General features: G+C 33.7%; 1 protein-coding gene across 1 annotated transcript; it reads left to right on the forward strand.

The window, feature by feature from the left end:
• The first annotated feature begins 3880 nt into the window (after positions 1-3880).
• Positions 3881-19663, forward strand: LOC144443090 (neuronal acetylcholine receptor subunit alpha-10-like). The gene is made up of 6 exons (XM_078132463.1): positions 3881-3929; positions 11555-11700; positions 13318-13362; positions 17853-17962; positions 18352-18887; positions 19116-19663. The coding sequence occupies exons 1-6, from the start codon at positions 3881-3883 to the stop codon at positions 19661-19663; spliced, it is 1434 nt and encodes a 477-aa protein (XP_077988589.1).
• The last annotated feature ends 983 nt before the right edge of the window (positions 19664-20646 follow it).

The following is a 20646-nucleotide window of genomic DNA, read 5'->3' on the forward strand; positions in this document are numbered from 1 at the left end:
GTATGATAGAGGACTCTGAAGGTACTTCTTGAATAACCACTCCATTTATCATCAGTGTTGAAAAAAATAATCACTGCAATTCCAATCTTTGAAAGTAAACTGGGTGTCTCCAAATCAGACTGTTGATCAAGAAATGAGCACACGTCCATACTTTCAAAGTTTAATTTCTTTAGTAGTTTGTACTTTTCTCCTTTTCTATCGATTTACAAAATCATAAAAAGTATTTCATTTATGAAAGGCAATTATTTTGAATATTTTAATGTATGACGGGGACGTCACACTTTGGAAGGAGGGGATAGTGTTACGGATGACAGAATACAACTTTTTAACATTCGCTAAGTTTTGATGTTTTGCGAGGTCACTGTGAACTCTCAGCTGTCATGAATTAATACTTAGAATAAATGTTTGCATTTCGCGATTAGTATTCTTCTAAGATGACAACATTAAGTTATAAGATCGACAGTGTCAAATAATGACTGATTACAGACAGTTGGAAGGACGATGACGTGATCACATTGTTTGGCTAGTTTTCCCATTTGTCGATATTATTTGCATTTAATTAAGGCATCAGCAACACTTCCGTTTTATTCATTAATGGTGCTGATTATTTTATCACCCAATCATTTGAGTATTGTATATTTAATGTTTATAAAAAATTAATGGAATAATAAAATTATGGATTCATTCTTTGGAAGTGAGCGAGCTGAAGGCAGCAGCTAGGCCTAGACAAGGAGCTTCCATCTGCTCCGTGGATACTTCTAAATGATCCAGGTTAACCATGAACATTGTGTGTAGTCTGAGCTAATTCCCGAATGTCCAAGTCGATCTCGTGTACGGAGTGGAGAGAGAGAGAGAGAGAGAGTAACATTGGAGGAGGGTTACGTTAACATTAGAGACCCCTCCCCCATTTGTTACACTAGCAGATGTCTGATATGCGGTTATACCATAAATCATGGTTATGCGTATGGTGGCTAATGAAACTTGTGGACGGAATGATATGAATATCTAAATGCTATATCAAGAATATTATATTCTCATACCGTCTAGTCTAAAGGTGTCTATAGAGAACGATTTGTCGCAATAGTGCATCTCCTCATCGTTAAAGACAAAAGTTTAGTTGTGTGTGAAGTTGTCTTGAACCATCTCTGAATCCTTACATACGTTGGTATATAGATACTCCTGTGATATTCCGTCCCCCTGTTCAGCAAAATAAGACCACAGTTCTAAAAAGACTCAGTTTCACCAGACTGTTGCTTTATAAAAACCACCAACTATTTGCTTTTTAAATTTACCCAAGACATGAAAAGACAGCAGTGCTACTCGTTTCAGTTTATGAATATATACATGTAATATGTATCATGTGTTTATCGAATTAATCATCCATTGGGGGTAATAAACCAGACCTAACACTATATACATCTACTACGCAACTACAATTAGCATAAGCATATGTTTATATTACTTTCGACGGATGTTTACATACATAATTACAGCGAACATTCTAGTTTCATAGGGTATACATTTTGTTTTTATTTAATTTCTTAGAGTATAGTTTGCTTATATCAAAAAGATTTAACTGTCAATGTCAATTTCTGTAATAGTTCATAACATTCAATATTTTCAGTATAGTTTGATAAATTGTCGAGACATTCCATGATCTACATACCAAGCTTCTTTGATGATATTACACCTGAGTGTAGGACAGGCATCCATTAACACGTATTAGAATATTGTTAGCAAGGTGAGTTTTTGTATTCATTTTTGAACAATTTGTACACTTGTACAAAAATAACAATATTTATTGGAAAGAATTAACCTAACGTTTATTGTGCAAACATACATTTATGGTGCTGGGATAGAACTATGTCAATCTAATAGTAACAATTCGGTCCGTACTATTTTTCAACCAGGCTAGGGGGACGAGTATCATAACGTATTGTTGCCGCCACAAACTTCAATGCGTCCAGCGTACAGCAAGTCACAATTTCGAAGGCTCAATTATTTCAGCTAGGATGATGACTCCGGGGATTATCTTGTATTTCCTTGCATTCTTATACACAATAGGTAAGTAATTAAATTATATTTGAATATAACCATTCTTAATTATTTTAGCAACTTTTCTCTCAGGATGATCACAGGACATTGGTGTTTCATACACCCTACAAAGATACACATGGATTTCTATGATCTTTGCAAAATTGTCTGCTTGATCATATCATTACGGATGGTTGGATGTCTTCCAGTATAGTTCGTCTTGTTAAATTCGTCTTTTGTTATTTCTAAGCATCTTTTCATTCGAGGTCAATATTTAAATATCCCTGCTGATATCGAAACCTCACCCCATATTATGCACAGATACAACTCATGCGATCTGTACATGTACACCAGAGATGCATATATATTATGTAGTATAGTATTCTGTATGCATTGACTTGCTATTGTAATATGTACAAAACAAAATAAACGAATATGAATTTGAAAAGTGACGTTAGTTGATTTGTGATCGATGATGATATATTGTGGATTTAACGCGAGGGTGTTAAAGACAGGGTTAGTCATTACATTCACATTACGATAAATGATAAGATCGACACTTGTACCATGACACGGAAAAATGATACGTATTATAATGCATGGTTGTTATCTGTTAATATTGCTATTTTCAAATGTTGCATGCTCGTGATATGTTTCATAAATAGGTGAGTTTGATGGCAAGCTAGGACATGAATAGGATGATACTTCTATAATTGATTGTTATGTTAAATACTGTCGCAACATATATGAGTAATGATAAAAGAGTATAATTTATGCAATACCATCTGTAGTTTGTACACATCTATTAATATCACAAATCAACGGAATGTAAATTCACGTAGGCTGTCTAGGGCAATGACAACATATTAAGTTGAATAATGTATTTGCCAGTGTACCAATACAGATCTGTTATCATAGTTACATCACAACAAAAATTAAATAAGTGAGCCGAAAAATGCATTTTGATAGTCATATTAATTTTTACCCAATTTTGCAATCAACGCTACTGATTATTATTATTATAACTAGTCTATATAATTGTGGAAGGATGGATGTCACCATACATGTTTTAGTGGTTACAATTTGTCCAAATCAGCCGCAATGATCTATTACAGTAGGTATTCTAGATCTATTCGAAGAAACATTCAAAATTGTTTGAAGAAGGATAACAATGTTGAATGCCGATATTTTAAAACCATGTGAACAAAGTCAAAAATACTGAATAACAGATTTCGACGCTGATAATGTATAGCACATTTGCATATACATCTCTGAGTACAATTAGTAATGTCAGCTATAGATCCAACAGCGCCTCAGCAATCATGATTATTTGATTTGATGGCACTTATGCAAGCCAACAAATCTTCAACAAACATCGCGAATCGTAAAAAGACATAAAACAATAAGGAGAATCATTTTCGGCTCGACGAATGTACTTAAGTGGAATAGAAAACTTAAATTATTATAAAGTGGTCTGCAAGAGAGGAAACACAGAAGTAGGCCTACGTTTGGCGCATAAAACATGCCCCAATAATGTCTTTTCACTTGTAGTTACACATTCATTTCATTCTTTATCCTTACGTTATTCTTCGACACACACATTCCGCCATATAGATGCATATTCATCTGTGACTCTTTTCTTGGTGACTGATTAGATCACGATAGCCTTACGAAAGGGAGGAATAAAGCGATTATCCTAGTTTTAGGACATAATCCCTACACCTCAACCTGTAATCATGATACGCGTCTTGCGTGATCTAGCAAGAAATAATGGCAACTGATAATTACAGTTCAAACAACGTCGGTCACAGATGTCTTGTTCCCTTGTTGTCATGGGCTGATCCACATGGGTGCCTATATTCTTGCTAATTTCCAACGAATCTCTAAGGTACAATGTAAGTGGTTGTTGTTGGAATCAGAAACGCTCTAACATACAGAAGAGGTAAGTGGACGACCTTCCCAAGTGGTTGTAAATGTTAAAATTCCACATATTAATAAGGTAAAAATGCACTGGTAAGCATGAATTTCGGTTCACATTTTATACGTAATGACTACTCGGCATATCTGTTTTATGTGGGGGGGGGGGAAATTTATCAGTCTAGATGGCAATAGAATGTATAACATATGTTATACAGGTAACAGTAGTAACAAAAGTAGAACTAATTATGTAACTAGTATAGCTTTTTCAGATGCAGAATGTGTACACACCTCTGTTAACCACACGTTACTAAATTAGTCCCAATATAGTGAAAATGATAAATCGTCATTCAAATAGGTAGGGAATACGTAAGCTGTTTATTCGAGCCACGCCACTGTCAAACATTCATTGAGCACGATTTGAACCACAAGTGTGTCCCTGTCAACAAAGCTGTACAATTGGGGGACTTGGGAGGATAGAAATCGTAATATGGTATGTCTTTGAACGCTATGAGCAGTGAATGCTGGATGAAAATAATTGGGTGTATACTGTAGTTGTTCATGGTAAGAAACAAATAAATGAATACAAAGATGTAAACCCCTAAAAGAACAATTTTGATTTTATGTGAACACGTGTTCAATCTGCTTTCAGGTAAAGGCCTCTTTGACTTGTAAATGCAAATTTACAAAAATATCGACAATCTTATTTCAAGAAACCATCCGTAGTTGTCATTAATGTTCATCTTTTTGCACAAGAATGTTGTACATCATCTGGTCTCTTGAGCAAGAGATAATAAGCTTAACCCTTGTTTTGTCATAAAAGATGATAGGGAAGGTGTTGAGTGATTCTAACTAGAAACACATCATTGATCATTAACATACGGTCAAAATTATGTTATTTTTATCACATTTCATGGGTTTATTTGTTTTGATGAATGTCGGAATATTTATCAAATTTTAGGGTCTCAATTTCAAATTCTTAATTTTGCATTCTGAAGTCTAAAGTAAGAAAGGCTTTCACATACTCAATATGTAAATTCAGTTGATATTATCGCATGCATACCCATTGAATATAATGAATGTTATCTGAGACGTGATGTACATTTTATAATCGTCCTATTTTGTCATTGACATTCAATAATGTGATGATTTTCTACATATATTTACATTATTCATCCTTTCTTATTTCTTAATGATAGTGTGTCGGATTGTTGACGCATTGTAAGTGTTATAAACATTTTCATCGATTTTACTATGGTTAAAGTTTCTTGGTAAAGCTATCAGTTCATTAATGTCTGTGTAGTAAATGAATGCAAACAGACGGTTTAAATCTTCGACTAGTTTAGCATCTCAGTGGTCGTTTTCAAGAAATTTGAAGAACTAATGTTTCTTAAAACTAGAGTTCTACTGTTTTGATTTTAAGGTTTCAAGACCAACTACAGTAGTTAAGACCACTTTTTAATTTAGACCCCTCCAGTTGTCCGAGTTCGGATATGATTAATCGACATGTGTAACTTTGAAGTCTACAGAACAGTATCTCTTGAAAATTTATAGGTCGTGTTTACGAGTGATGTCCATTTGATATTAGTTTGCCTCTAGCGTCATAATGAATATCGATTTTCATATATTTGTAACTAATTTAGAATCACATAAAGTTGGATGATATTAAATTCAAACGGTGACGATGATTAAAAGATAACTTTTGATACTGTGACTTTTCAAACAGATACGAAAAAACACATTCAAAGACTGTTTCATGTGACAATGAAATAAATATATGTATGTTCTTTATTACGTTGTAATTTGGCAGATGGATATTGTTAAACATAAAGGATTGCCAATGGTAAAATTGCTGAATTCTTTGACCAGCTTGTAATGGAATATTAAATCTTCTAAATAGAAAAAGAATAAGGAATACCAAACATATATATCAATTGGCAGCAGCAGTTGAACCTGATAGATGCAATGTACAGATAGACCAAAAGAGCAATGCATCATATATATTACTTGACTTGGTTGGGTGTGGTTAAGCAACAGCCGCTGAACAGTAACACCTACATGAACCTGTTTAGTTGTTAAAGTAGCAGCCAAACTATATATACATTTTATTTCATGTGAATATATACGTGTTTCCGCTTGAAAATCAAGAGAAATGACAGATACTGTGAGAACGCGACTTTCGAATCTAACATGAGACCAGTGTATCTATTTCTTATCGAGTGCACGGCTACTGAATTATAAATTTGGTCAAATTTTACCTCGAGAAAGATATAAATGTAATAACTTTTTGGTAACAACAACGACATGTACGCATGCGCTTTGGCCACTCTCGTAACGATTTATGATGGGAGAGGGGCGAGTAACAAACAAAGTAAAATGCGTAAGGTTTATGTTAAATCAGGTTAGAGAAAGATCACAGTAACAGAGATACTAACTACCAACCACCATCGAATTCCATCTTGTCTTGTGTTTTGCACTGACAATGTCGCAGTTGTGTTTGGATTACAATTAATACATGATCAATATTCCGAGACAAAACTTATACCCACCTAATCTTAATACCACTATTGATCACACGGTTATGTTAGAGTTTGATTGCTATGCATAATATATTCCGGGTAAGAAGAAGAAGAATGAAAAACAACTAAACGATACTTGCATCTTACATCTTACCTGAAATGTTTATGAATAATTATATCATGATTTATATCAAATGATATCACAATTAATAACTATATACGCTATGTTGATTGAGAAAGCATAATTAGGTTATATAGGCTAATAAAAATATGATATATAATAAATTAATTTTATGAATATCATTCTATCAGATGCCACTGTATAATATCTTTTTCATTGCGTTAATCTATCTATCATTCTAAAACTGGATAATACATGTAATGATGCTTAATATTTCATTAAAAGTTGTACAGTACTTAAGCAATAAAATATTTGATAACATTGTAAATAATAACATTAAAATACATTTTGCTTTTAGAATACATTTCAGGTCCGGTTACCTGCATCGTTTTTGGCATTCCTTAAACGTCGAGATAGCTAAAATAGTGTATCTATTCAACATGCATGGTATCGGCTTGCTTTTACATTTAAAAAAGCACCAAGTAATTAATCATTCGCTTGTCTCACTCGGTGTCTCATTAACTGTGATGGGTCATTTTGACAGCTGAGCTTATTTGTGAAAGAAAGAAAAGTGCATACATAACATGTCAACGCACGGCCTTGAATCTTTGTACGTGATTAAAATACAAAGATTTGTGTTTAATGAATGTATAATCACCATTTTACCAAATATAGCACTTCCAGTCTCGAAAGTAGATATACCTTGATTGGCTAGGACAGAAGCTGAAGGTGAAAACACAACTTCCAAGGGACGCCTATACATACAGCGCGATGCTTACGAAAGTAACTCCTTCTAAGCAAATTCTTGAAATACATCGATTTCCTTGCTTAGATGTAGAAATCATCTATGTCGAAAAAATGATGTTCAAAATGATTGAGAACTATAGCTATCAAATGGAATCAAGCACATGTGGACACAGTTAAAAAGTACAGTTAAAACCTGGTCTGAGCTTTGGTTTTAAGTAACTGGTTGTATCAAACATATATTCAAACAGCAGTGTGTGAACTGATTTCCACTGCGTTTCTTAAACTGAGCAACGACACATACTAATAACAGTATTGTAATATCATACACCAAGGAAAGGATAAATTCGTGGACGTAATATGCCTTATACTCTAATCCTAGATGGACTCTTGGCGTCAGCAGTAGTCTAATGAAATTAAACTGCAGTGGCAGTAGTATATTACAACATACATTATCAATACGTTGCTAAACTATCGCTATAATCTGTACCATATATAGAACGTTCCAGCTCATTAATCAAAATCCACAGCAATCCATACGAACATCAAAAACAACTATGTGATGTATATGCCTTCAAAGTGTGCATCAACAGTTTAGTTTTCAACATTTACATGGAAAAGCAAAAACAATCTAATTTATCTTTATTTTTAAGGTTTACGAGATTGTTTTGAACATAAAAGTACGAAATGCATTAAATTTATGATGGTAACAATTCAATATTGATGAGGGACGAATGACTGATATTAAAACGTAAAAGTCTCCGAGTCGTATTTCCATTATCATTGATATAAACAAAACAATGCGTCAATGAATTGATGTCCATTAAAGTTGTTACACAAGGGAATATATATATAGGTTTAGTAATCACAATCCACAGGTTCGAAGACGTTGTTTTGTTTTGATTGTGAGTACTGATAAATTTCTGTTTAGAGGATAAGATAAGAAAGTTCTAAAAAAAACATTCATTCATCGTAATTTTGCTAATATATGAAGTCTCCCTTGGCAGACGTTTGTACACATATGTAACTGTATCCATCGCATTAACAGGTAACTCTTAAAATGGGATATTACGTAATTCAGGCTCCAATTTATGCTAAACTTATATTGAAAATGTCAGAAACAAGATAAGACGCAACATTTTCTGGTTTCATTTGCGCCTCCATCCCTGAACGGATTCTAGACGAACAGTGAACATCAAAATTTGGACGCGTGCCAACTGTGCATTATCGCTCATTTTAGACGCGCTTGTTCGATGTCTAGACCAATCAGATCTCACGATTTGCACCATCAATATACTGGTATAATATAATTGTTATTAACTCAGGCCAACCTATAAGACACTTACTGTAGACCATTACATAAATTAAATCACCAGACCATGGGAATCATATGCTACACTAAATATTACCTTGGATCTGAAACGACATTGAAAGAAGCACTGTAGACTAAGTGATGAAAACTATATTAGCATGTATTACCTCAATAATCTTCAATGTAAAACGTACGACAGTTTTATAATGAGTTAATTCGGTCAAAGAAATTACTTGCCGGTCATGGCAGGTTAATTAATTGTTCAGTTTACTGTTAATTAAGTATTCATGAGATGAGTTGATGACAATGATTTAAGAGTATTTAGAGTGCTATAGACTAAAGCTATTACTTTGGTTGATATGATTTCATGACCTCATTGTCCTCCCAGCTCATATATACTTTACTTTGTGTACTTGTCATTTTCACAGTAACTTGTTAATTTTTTGTTCTCAACACTTTAATGTTGGTCATTTCTCAAACAGCGATGGCATTTGGTATCCCTATGCATTAATCTCATTACCAAACTAACTTAGTATACTAAGAAATTAGACAGGTCACTGCTGTCCGTCTATCGATCATTTGAGTTGTTGATCCCTGAGGGAGATGGCATCTATTCTGGTACACGCTAATGTGCTTTATTTGTCGTTATCGGATTTAATGCGATCAAATTGTGATCCTAGGAAACGCTAAAGTTAGTTAGTACCAAGACTATGAATATCAGTTCAAAATTACAAATCAGGTTGCGCCTTGACAAATAGAATTAATTAATGTTTCCTGTTTAGGGTATGGATTGTTTTGTAGAATCTAAATCACAAAAAAACTTTCTTCTTTCAAATGTCTCCCTCTACTTATTTCAAAAGGTAATCGTTTACGCTTAAAAACCATGATAACTTGCAATATTGTATATTTAATATATATATTAATATTATATATAATTGTATATTTTTATTAATTTTAATTTTGTGTATACGTGCACGAATATTCAATGCATCAAACCAATCAGTTTCTTCGAATGTAAATCGTTTACCTGCAATAAAAGGGAACTTGCAATCCAGACTGAGCATGCTCAGACGCAAAGGACTATGGGATTATCTGTGGTTATCGTAATACCTAATCTGGAGCTACTAATAAAAAACCTCCAACAATTGTCAGGGTGACTATGAATTGATCATTCGTGGTTGCAAAAAATGTAACAGTATTGTTTACAATACCAATTCATTAGTATTTATTATCACATTCCCATAATGCAACATTCAACATGGCGGGTTTGCAAGTTCCCTTTGGCATTCTTTTGTAAAACTGCACAATGTCAGGAGTTACTTTTGTTGAGGGGAACGTCATTCTAGGAATCCGATATACATGTATATCATGCGCTTTGGGTAATGGATGATTATTTCATTTAACACCACATAAATATGCACCATTGCAAGGAAACACCATATTGAAACTTTATTTCACCCCTACTGTTCTCACACTACCCAATCGTTGACTCATGGGACTTAGCAAACATTCATGTTTATTATATGCATACTGAATATTCATGACTATTTATCTAAAGATAATAAGAACTTAGGAGTCATGAATATTCAGTGTGAATCTAATAAGTCTGCTAAGTCCATGAACAAATGCTGGTAGACAAGAGTGAGAATGATCGAGGTGAAATAGAGTTTCAATTTGGTGTTTCTTGGCAATCATGTACAATTTATGTGATGGTAAATCATAAAATGACTCTCCAAAACCCAAGGTTTATGAAAATACTTTTATTTTATGGAGTGGCGTTCCCATTTAAACTATGATAACTATGCCATGTCCTTATTTCAACCCTATGTTTTAAAAAAAACTATTATTTTACCCCCATATTATCACACAGTTAAAAATACATGGACAGTGGGCAGGTTAAATCATTGTCCTCAATACTGTGAGTTGATAGATGAATGCCCCAACTTTTATGTCAAACTGCTGTCACTGCTGGTTGTCTTCTCGCCTATTTGTCCTATCACGATTTTTTCTGCATTTCTTCTACTTCCCATTCCTCCTTTGTTTTCTGTCTTATCACCCCCGCTCATCTTTCCATAGCGATATGTATAATAGTTCAATTATTCGTTGAACTGTAACAGTCATACAAGAATGGTCGCAGTCAATGCTATAACATGACAAACCCATATGCAATTAGAATAAATTAATGCTGCCCATGGTTTGTAATACATCAACCTCCAAAACAGACGAGCAATGTATTTTGAAAAAAACATCTTCATCTTGCCTGATGCCAAATGTCCTAAATTAAAATCATTAATTGTTATGGTTGAGTTGACACTCATGTATACTTTTAAACAAGTGCTCCCAAACGCAGTGACTTATTAAACCAATTCTTGAGGTTAAGTACCTATTGATTTCCTTGTAAAACAAATTTCAAGAAACTTTACATTCGGTGTATTACAATCAATCTATGAAGTTGAACAATCTCTGTACCTGTAACACTTGTTGAATACACATCAACATTTCCAAATACTAACGGCAAGAATACATTTTGACTATATTGATGAGTACCAAGGAAAAATAAATGATTAATTGACCACAGTGTGAATATACACTGTTTCTAGTCGTGGACATCATTGAATCTGTGCTAAGATTTGTTCAATCAATGTAAATTAGAACAAGCTGTTTTACACTGAGTAGCCCCGTAACAATTAGTCCAATTGTCAGGTTAATAACAATTTATGTATATTGACATGTTTTAGTCTTACAAAACGCCGATACAAGTAATAAATGACATTGTGTGTTAAATATAAATAATAAATAGTTGAAATAAAGATTCTAAAGTTAAAAGAGATTGCTTAAGATCCACTGAAACATATTGTTACACATGTAAATATCATAGGGTTTAAGTATCATATTTGTTCCTTGCAGACGTTGCTGATGCGTCTAAATACAGCATTGCTCTGACTAGGTTTCTTTTGGACAACTATCCAAAATATCCCGTACGTCCAGTGTTAAATGAAACCACGCCCATCGTTGTGTACCATAGACTGACACCAATACAAATCATCGACCTGGTAGGTGAACATATTCCTGAACTTTATAATTGAAGAATATTCACATTGTGAATCCTTCCTCATGGTATCTCTGGTGATTGTACTGTACGATTCATATTTTGTAAAATTAATGCTTAAAACATGAAGGAATACAATTAATGTAAATTTAATAAAGTCCAGTACTTTGCATTACAGTTCAGTGCAGTGCGGTGCGAATGAAAGTGCTTTCGACAGAACTGAATGTTAGGACATAAAAAATGTTTATGGACTCTGATAATAAAATAGGCATAGTCTGTATATACAATATTCCTTTGTCAGCCAATGCCAAACCATACTGTTTCACAGTTATAAAATACTAAAAATTGATGCGTCGGTCGAATATACAGAAGACGAGATAGACAAAGTGGATAGCAGTTAATCGTGCGTATACTTCCTAAAGCTAATATTTTTGAACACGGGAAGTTAAGCAAATGGTAGTAGAGGTTGGCGAGCAACTTTATGATCACAACATTTGTATTTATTATTCAGAATATTAGAATTCAATACATGCGGATGATTACGTGGTTGTAGCTTTCATCATAATTATTATACCATATTTATTAAAAATGTGATATTGAAAAATATATATTTATTTGTGGATTTTTATCCAATAAAGAGCTTTACTTTTAAATTACTATATTCTTCTTCTAAATATCATTTTGGAAAGTTGTGCCCTCACACGGTGATTCAGAGAAACTGGTTTTTAGGGTATAATTTCTGGTCTTTCAAAATTTGACTCCCGTCTTTATCCCACCACTGTAATTTCATATACATCTTAATGTTTTGCAATTGACAAAGTTACAACCGTGAATTTGGTCTATGATTTTCCCATTTGTCCTTAAAATAGCAAAACACGTCGTCAAGCTGTTTTATTAATTAAGAACATAAGTGAAAACTCCATTTTTTCTTCCATTTGGCCACTTTCATACCATGATGAAAGTTTTAAATCTAAAAATCTTTGAAATTAATGTTTATGATACAATGATGTTAAAGATGGCATTTGATCCAAACACAAACTTGAAAATTGTTACCTAATATTTTCGACTGCACTCTACAGATTGCCCAAGATTATTTCCAAATTATCTTGTGTAAGTTTATGGTCTTGAATCTCGTGATGCTAGCATTTTTACAATTGTCAAATAGTCGTATATCATTTACTACTGTAACAAAGAAAGCTACAAACACTGTCACCATCACCACCACCACCACCACCACCACCACCACTATTACTGCTGCAACAACTACTCATTACTAGTACTACCATTACCCCCTTACTTCTAAAATTACTCCTAAAATTGTTCTACAACTTGTTCTCTTGCTAGCACAAAGTCTGCCCTCAAAGATAAAAACAGGAAAAACTTTCGAAAGAAACGTACCGCTTCAGTCTATCGTAATCGTTTTGTTTCTGTTTCGTTTTGATTTACAAAAATGCCTTATTTCACGTTCATCTATATTGACCTGCATACGTTTTAGATATGATATGTCTAAATTTGTCATAAAAATATAAAATAAAATAATCGTTATAGTGTACCTTGGTGACAGAAATATTGACGAATATATTGATTTAAATGTTCCTATCCATGTTTTATATTTGAACAGGATGAGGCGAACCAGATATTGATCTTAAAAAGTTGGCTTGGTCAGGTAATTATTGTTGGAAAATGTCACTTAATGCATCACTCATATGCAGATTTGCAGCTCACAATACCAAACATTATTTTAGTGGTTGTCTGCTGTTTGATTTATTTTAGTACATACATATATATCTATGCATCGATCGATCTTCATGTCTCTCTCGCTGTCTGTCTGTCCGCCAACCCACCTGTTCTTCTCCATAGTTATCCATCTGCCGGCCAGCCAGTCTGTCTGTCTGTCTGTCTGTCTGTCTGTCTGTCTGTCTGTCTGTCTGTCTGTCTGTCTGTCTGTCTGCCTGCCTGCCTGCATATATGTGTGTATGTAGATTTGTCTCTCGTGTATCTATTTCAGACTTGATATGCTTTAAAAGACACTGGATATTTTAGAAAGGAAGACATAATGTGGATTGGTAGTGATATAACACATTCGTAGCTGTCTTAAAAAAATATAGGATAGCTCATTTTCGAATTGCCTGAATATCTAAAATGATAATATTCCAATATCTGAAGTGCTTCTGATCCCAGGAGGTGGAATATATGTACGGAATAACCACGATTTCTCAAATGCCAACACTTCATTAATGGGTTATTGTTAAAGACATGTCATGGACTAAGATTAATGAGACGTCGGTCAATTAATGACCTCTCTCAATTAGATGACATGTTGGACATATGAACAAATATGCAGAGTTAACTGTTGTGTAGAGTCGTTAGAAGCAAAGAAACCACTCTCGTTAAGCGGTTACCATTTGCATTATCATATCTGTGTCTGTGTGTTGTGTTTACCATTTTTCGACACGAAAAGTCTTCCAAACTTAGATTGATTGATAGTAGTCTGTTTTCAACTTTTAAAAACTATGTTTACAACGTCAACAACCTCATAAGAAAATCTAACCGTCTCTCGCGTGTTTATTCTTAGTGTCTCAATGAAACATTTAAGTAGTTTTACTAATCCCATGACAGTCAATGACGTTATAGTGACATAATATGTAATAAAACTGTATTAGTGAGTGCATCGTATTTCATGGGAGGCCACACACAGAAATTACAGACTACTAACAATCTTGTTAATCCTTTCCTGATCGAGTCAATGGAATTCAAATTCTAAAGACTCTTGTTTTTAAATATAGTTATCTCATGTTTATAAATACAGTTTCGTCATTTCATCATTTATGTTAGATCTTTTATTAGTAATAGCATCTCTTAATTGCTGTAGATCGTAACTATTCAAATAAAACAACGTATTGATATTAACTTGATGGTGATGGGTCGATGTGTTTTACTACTATCACTCATGTATCATAAAAATACTGGCTTACCTTGAAAGTAAATTGCTTCAACCCAGAATTACGATGGAAAAATAATATTAACATTCTCTAAATTCATCAATACATCCGAAAAAATTCTCTTACCAACAGCTAAATGTCACCATACGTGGCCTTTCTCAATAGCTCAATGTATACATTTAATTGATGTTTATACAATATATTCTGGTCTTTTAATGGAAAAACAAAATATTATATTTTTCAAAACGATTGGACGTCCTCTTCAAAGCTATCAAATATTGGAAATTTTCCCCGGTAATCAATAGTCACTATTTTGAATATTTGAAGCCTCAATCAAAGTGACTGTTTTGTAGCCCAAGCCTGCCGCCAAGTATTGATGTTAATGTTGGACATGTGCCCATAGCAGGAAGTATATTACGCAATCGAATTTTGATATTTAAACTAAACTCTGATACACAATTAACTGTACATGTCTGATTCTATAAGACTATCAGACGAATACTGGTGTACACAGTGCACGTTTGTTTCCTTGAATAGAAAACGAGGTGAAGCAAACATCTCAAGTCGTCCTTGTTTTTTTTTTGTATATAAGAATCTTTTTCTTTATTTCCATTTTGATCTGGGTCCCACAGAGCAGTACATTACTAAAAAAACAAAAAGGCATGTTACAAGGTCTTGAATAGATCGCACAAACCAGACCACTTTTTCAAATGTGTGGTTAATTTCTTTTTTTTGTACAGCTATCCAATACTCACAATGGTATATACTCTTCAAATACGGAAGAAAACTTTCAAAACGTGGTATTTTTTCCAGGAATTTACAATAGTAAATATGTCTTCTAACAATGAGACATATACAATTCACTATAATAGATTCTTCTGGATCTGATAATATTTTACACAGTTTACTTGGATCGTGCTGTAATTTCAGTGTTTTTTTCAAAAAAACTAAGACATCATTCCAGAGGGCTTCTGAGTAACTACACTGGAAAAAGAGATGTTCATGAGTTTCTATAGCAGTTTTACAAAAAGTATACAAAGGGGATGGATATTTTTCTGGATTAAACTTATGAAGTTGACCATTTGTATACAAGATGTTATGCAACAGCTTAAACTGAAATTACCTACTTGTACACTCTATTGTCATACTTGTAATCAAACCATAGAGTCTGTCCCAAGGAAGATTTCCAATACCAAGTTGAGTTTCCAATTTCATCTGGCTACTAGGAGGTATAAATTTCCTTCGTAGGAGCTCAAATTTAATTTTTTCCTTGGATACATTGTCCAGAGTCTGAAGTGAGTCTTCAATGGTGAGGTATACATTGTCTAAGTGTCTAGTTTTACTTTCTTTTAGAAATGCTGGGATAGATGAAATGATACCAAACCATCTGAGCTTTTGTATCAGTGATAACCTATCATTAGAAACTCTCTCCCATGGAATTGGTTTATCATCCAAAAACAAATCAGATACACTGTTTATACCAATTTTACTAAAATCCTCATAATAAAATGAATGTCCTCCAATCAGAATATGCTTATTATTCCAAATTAACTGATCTCTACTGTCTTGCTGCTCTTTCGTAAATTTACTCCATGTATCAAAGCAATCTGTCATGAAGTCAGTAAATTTAACAGGTAAATATTTTGTATCAAAATTACATCTAAACACTATGTTACCACCTATTTTTTGTAGCTTACTATCAACAAAACATTTCCAAAGTCCTGGGGCTGTAGGGTCCAAGTCCAAGTCGTCCTTGTTTGTAGCTCACTAATAGCAAGAAAACAACAAGTTTGGAAAACTTTTGTTTTATTGCGAAGTACAGAAAGTGATTTGTAAATGAAGTGGGTGCACATGAGTAATCATAACACGACGCCCAATCTGTGCATGTATCAATCACTTCCCCATCACCGTGCATAAAACTTTTGTCTACTTTTGATCACAGGTGATCACCTATGTTTATCTAGTTTGTTTCAAAATCACTGTCTTTATGCACAACAATAAACTTTGTTTAAACATTTAAAGTTTTTGCAATTCATTGATTTAAAAACAAAAAAGTATACCACGTTTCAAGTAGCAAAACAAATGTAAAAGTTGTTCATTCATTCACAATTAGAACAAAATACTCGCTTTTCATCCATGTGATATTTTAAACATTTTGTAGTCAATTAATGTAGTGAATCATAAGAGTTCAATATGGAGCGTTGTCGATGATATATGGGTAGGTCAATGAAGAAATATTATGTAGCAAAATATATCGAGGTATACCATTGTTAATTTACGTTCAATTTGTGAGAATGAGTGTTGCTGCATTTGTTGTCTAGTAAATCTTTCCTGTTTTTGCTAAGGGGTCCGGATAATTAAAATGAATTGCCGTGATTTATTCCAAACATTGAAAACCTAAACACCAAGCAAACTAATCGATATCGATATATCCTGTGCTACGTATAAAACATTTATTGATTATATGTCACCATATTGAATAACAACATTGTAGTTTATGGCGTCAGTCTGATATCACTATTCAAATGTCTAATACAAGTAATAACACGTCAAATGTTTCATATATTGCAAGGTGATGAATTTGTTGTAGGTGTTATCCTTAATCAAATCAACCAAATAAATTCACATCTTTGTTGATTGCAATTTTCTGGCGTGGAGAAACTGACAAATAATCAATGTTTCAAAATTTACAGGACAATCATATATCATTTGTGATTCTTGTCATAGCTTCAACTTGCCTAGTATCTTTTATTTCACATAAAGTGTACATGACGACGCAAGTTCTTAAATCTACTAAAGAAATTCAGAGGGATTTCGCAGTGAACGTGGTAAAAATTAAGCAGCTAAGTTAGTCAGTTGAATAAATGATCCGAGTCCCCTAAATCGAACACATACAGTAGGCTGATGCGAACGTAGAACAGTGATCTACATGATTGTATGTATATTGACAATGCCTAAATAGGAAATATCAACGACACGTTAAATATGTTTTCATCTGTTGTTATTGAGAGTATATCCGTCGTCTGTCTTCGACCTTTTTAATTGTTGATGTTATATATGCACGAAAATAACTTTGGTTAATTACAATGATATTTATTTCCATTTCGTGGCTGTATCAGCAAGACAAACGATGGTAATGATGCATTGTATTCTTTGATTAGCCACTATCTTGACAATCCTTTAATATTTCGCTGTTTTATATCCTTTTTAATAGACATGGGTAGACCAATATTTACGATGGGAGCCTGACAAATTTGGCGGCATTGTAGAAATCCAAATGAAACTCACCAATCTTTGGCAGCCTGACATTGTCTTATTTAGCAGGTGTGGTAAATATTCTCAGACTAATATGACTATAAGTCGAAACAAACATTCAACATATTCTGTAACAATAACACGTAAGCCGAAGTATCAATGACTTGGTATCTAGCCTTAGAACATATCAATACCCAGTGGCCCTAACACTTCCGCTTAATTTGTAATTTCTCGCTCGCCGTTTCAATAAATAATTAAACTTCAAGATCACTGCAATTTCATTAATGATATATGCTTCAAGTAAATTCGTCTCAGAGACTGAACCACGACTAAATTATAAAGTTATAGGAATAGACATAAGGATGGGCAGTGAATTGATTCATTTTGCGCTCTCTTTTCATTACTTCAGGGATAACTTTGCTCCATCTAATCACATTATACCCCTTTTCCTTTTACAGTGTAAGTACAAATTTCGAGAGGCACTTAAATATGGAAGCAATAGTCAACTACAATGGTACGGTCAAAGGTCTCCAGTACTTCATAGCAGAATGTACATGTGCTATCGACGCAACGTTCTTTCCATTTGACGAACAAAAATGCAGAATGAAGTTTGCATCCTGGAGTTATCATGGTGGCTATATTGATGTACAGCCAGATCCTAACAGCAACATTGATAGCTTCGTAAATAATGGTGAATGGGAGATGTTGGAAATGCAATATGCTAGATCAGTCGGGTACTACGTATGCTGCCCAGGAAACCCGTTTCCAGATGTTGTCTATACCTTACATTTGAAACGCCGATCTACTTTCTACTTTATGAACATCATTTTGCCATCATTTCTTGCCAGTATTTTGATATCAGTTGGATTTTTCCTGCCGTCTGAATCAGGAGAAAGGGTAACCTTGTGTGTAACCAGTGTACTGTCCCAGTTCGTATTCATGACTGTTGTCTCTAATCATATGCCTCCTACCTCGGACAAAATTCCACATTTACGTAAGTATTCAATTGGTACAGATTATTTCGACAACATATGGTTCATACCACCGTACTTACTGTTATTGCTAATACCTTTTATTCCTATCATTTTCTAGAAAACATAATTCTGAATAATAAGCATGCATAATTCACCACTCTTCTTATTTGAGATACTAGATACAATTACTAACCCTTTACATGACTGTGAAAAACATAAAAAAAACTAATGGTATGTTTTTTCACTAGAGCGCTTCTTCTTCACATCCATCGGACTTGGCGTTTTTTCAACATTTATGACAGCAGTCACACTTAGTATCCATTTCAGCGAACCTGATTGCCGAGAAGTGCCACCTTGGTTGAGAAAACTGACATTGAAATTCCTCGCAAGGCTACTGTTCACCAGGATAAGAATTCCTATGAAGAAAATTAAAAAGACTAATGCAAAGACAACATATGTGAACAAGCAAGACGGGATACTCTTCACCTCTGTGAACATAAAAAATAACGGCAGCATTAAAAGAGACAAAAAGAGTGATACAGACAAAGTGAAAAGAACCACCGTAGTTCGTCGAGTGAATGATGCGACTCCAGAGGAACAAGAAAGGCGTATGCGAGAATGGAAAGAAGTTTCAAGGGTTCTTGATAGAGTATATTTAATTTTGTATACCGTTAGTCTTGTGGCAATAACTTTTCTTTATGTTGCTGTCATTGCTAAACTTGCGAAGAAAAACCACCAGGTCGCACATAGTTCAGAGGGTCATTGGCATAATGATGGTTTAGCAAGTGTTAGATAGTTACCTATATTGTAGCATCAAACTTGACACTGAGAAAACTATGGCAAATACAAGTGTGAGGTCTAAATATAATTGCTTTAAGAATATAATATTTATGAAAACATGGACATTATTTTTACTTCAAAAAATCACACTCGCAATGGAAAAAATAACGACAGTTTAAGTTATGACCACGCATCCAGATATGCTGTTGGTGCGCATACGGTCCAAGATGGCGATTTACTAAGCAAACCACACGTTTCTCGTAAGAGTCAAAGTTGTAACCTACACATAACCAAACATTAATCATTGACTGAGATATTTAATTGGAGAAAAGCCATACTGGAGAATAAAAACCTCGTGATTTTCTTCTTGTCATTTTAACCAATAATCTCGAAAAAATTTAACAACAATTCCAAGATATATGTCAAAGTTTTAAAATAAAAGTAGAATTTGGAAAGGTCTGTGCGTGTTCGTAATCTGAACGCAAGTACATTGTGAATAAAGTTGAAAGTAACTCGTATATGTAGTACTACGGACAACGTCACAAACGCATGTTCTGAAACTTTGTATGTTACATTTATTCTGGAAAATAGCATTGCAATTTGAATACCAAATGGGGAAATAAATTGAAAGACCTTGAACTTAATTACTGAAATGGTTTTTTCTTTTATCGGGAATTAATTGACACATCATAATGAGTATTTCTTTATCAGTCATCCAATAATTGTAGCAGTCAAACTGTGTTAATGTCAGTGAACCGGCAATGTCATAGCCTTGTTCGACACATCAAATGTGACAGACTAAATATAACAAATACTTCGATAAGAAATAAACTGATTATTTTTGTTATTAACGTATTTCTCTTTATCGACGAATGATTAGATATGCCATAACGATATCGAAATAAACCGCATGTTTGATATTTCGACATTTTTCTATGTTCCCAACAAAAAAGTCACCTTGTAGAACTTAAAATATTCACTGCCTAACATATCATTTAT

Source organism: Glandiceps talaboti, chromosome 12, assembly GCF_964340395.1.
Source record: "Glandiceps talaboti chromosome 12, keGlaTala1.1, whole genome shotgun sequence".
In the NCBI taxonomy this organism is placed as follows: Eukaryota; Metazoa; Hemichordata; class Enteropneusta; family Spengelidae; genus Glandiceps; species Glandiceps talaboti.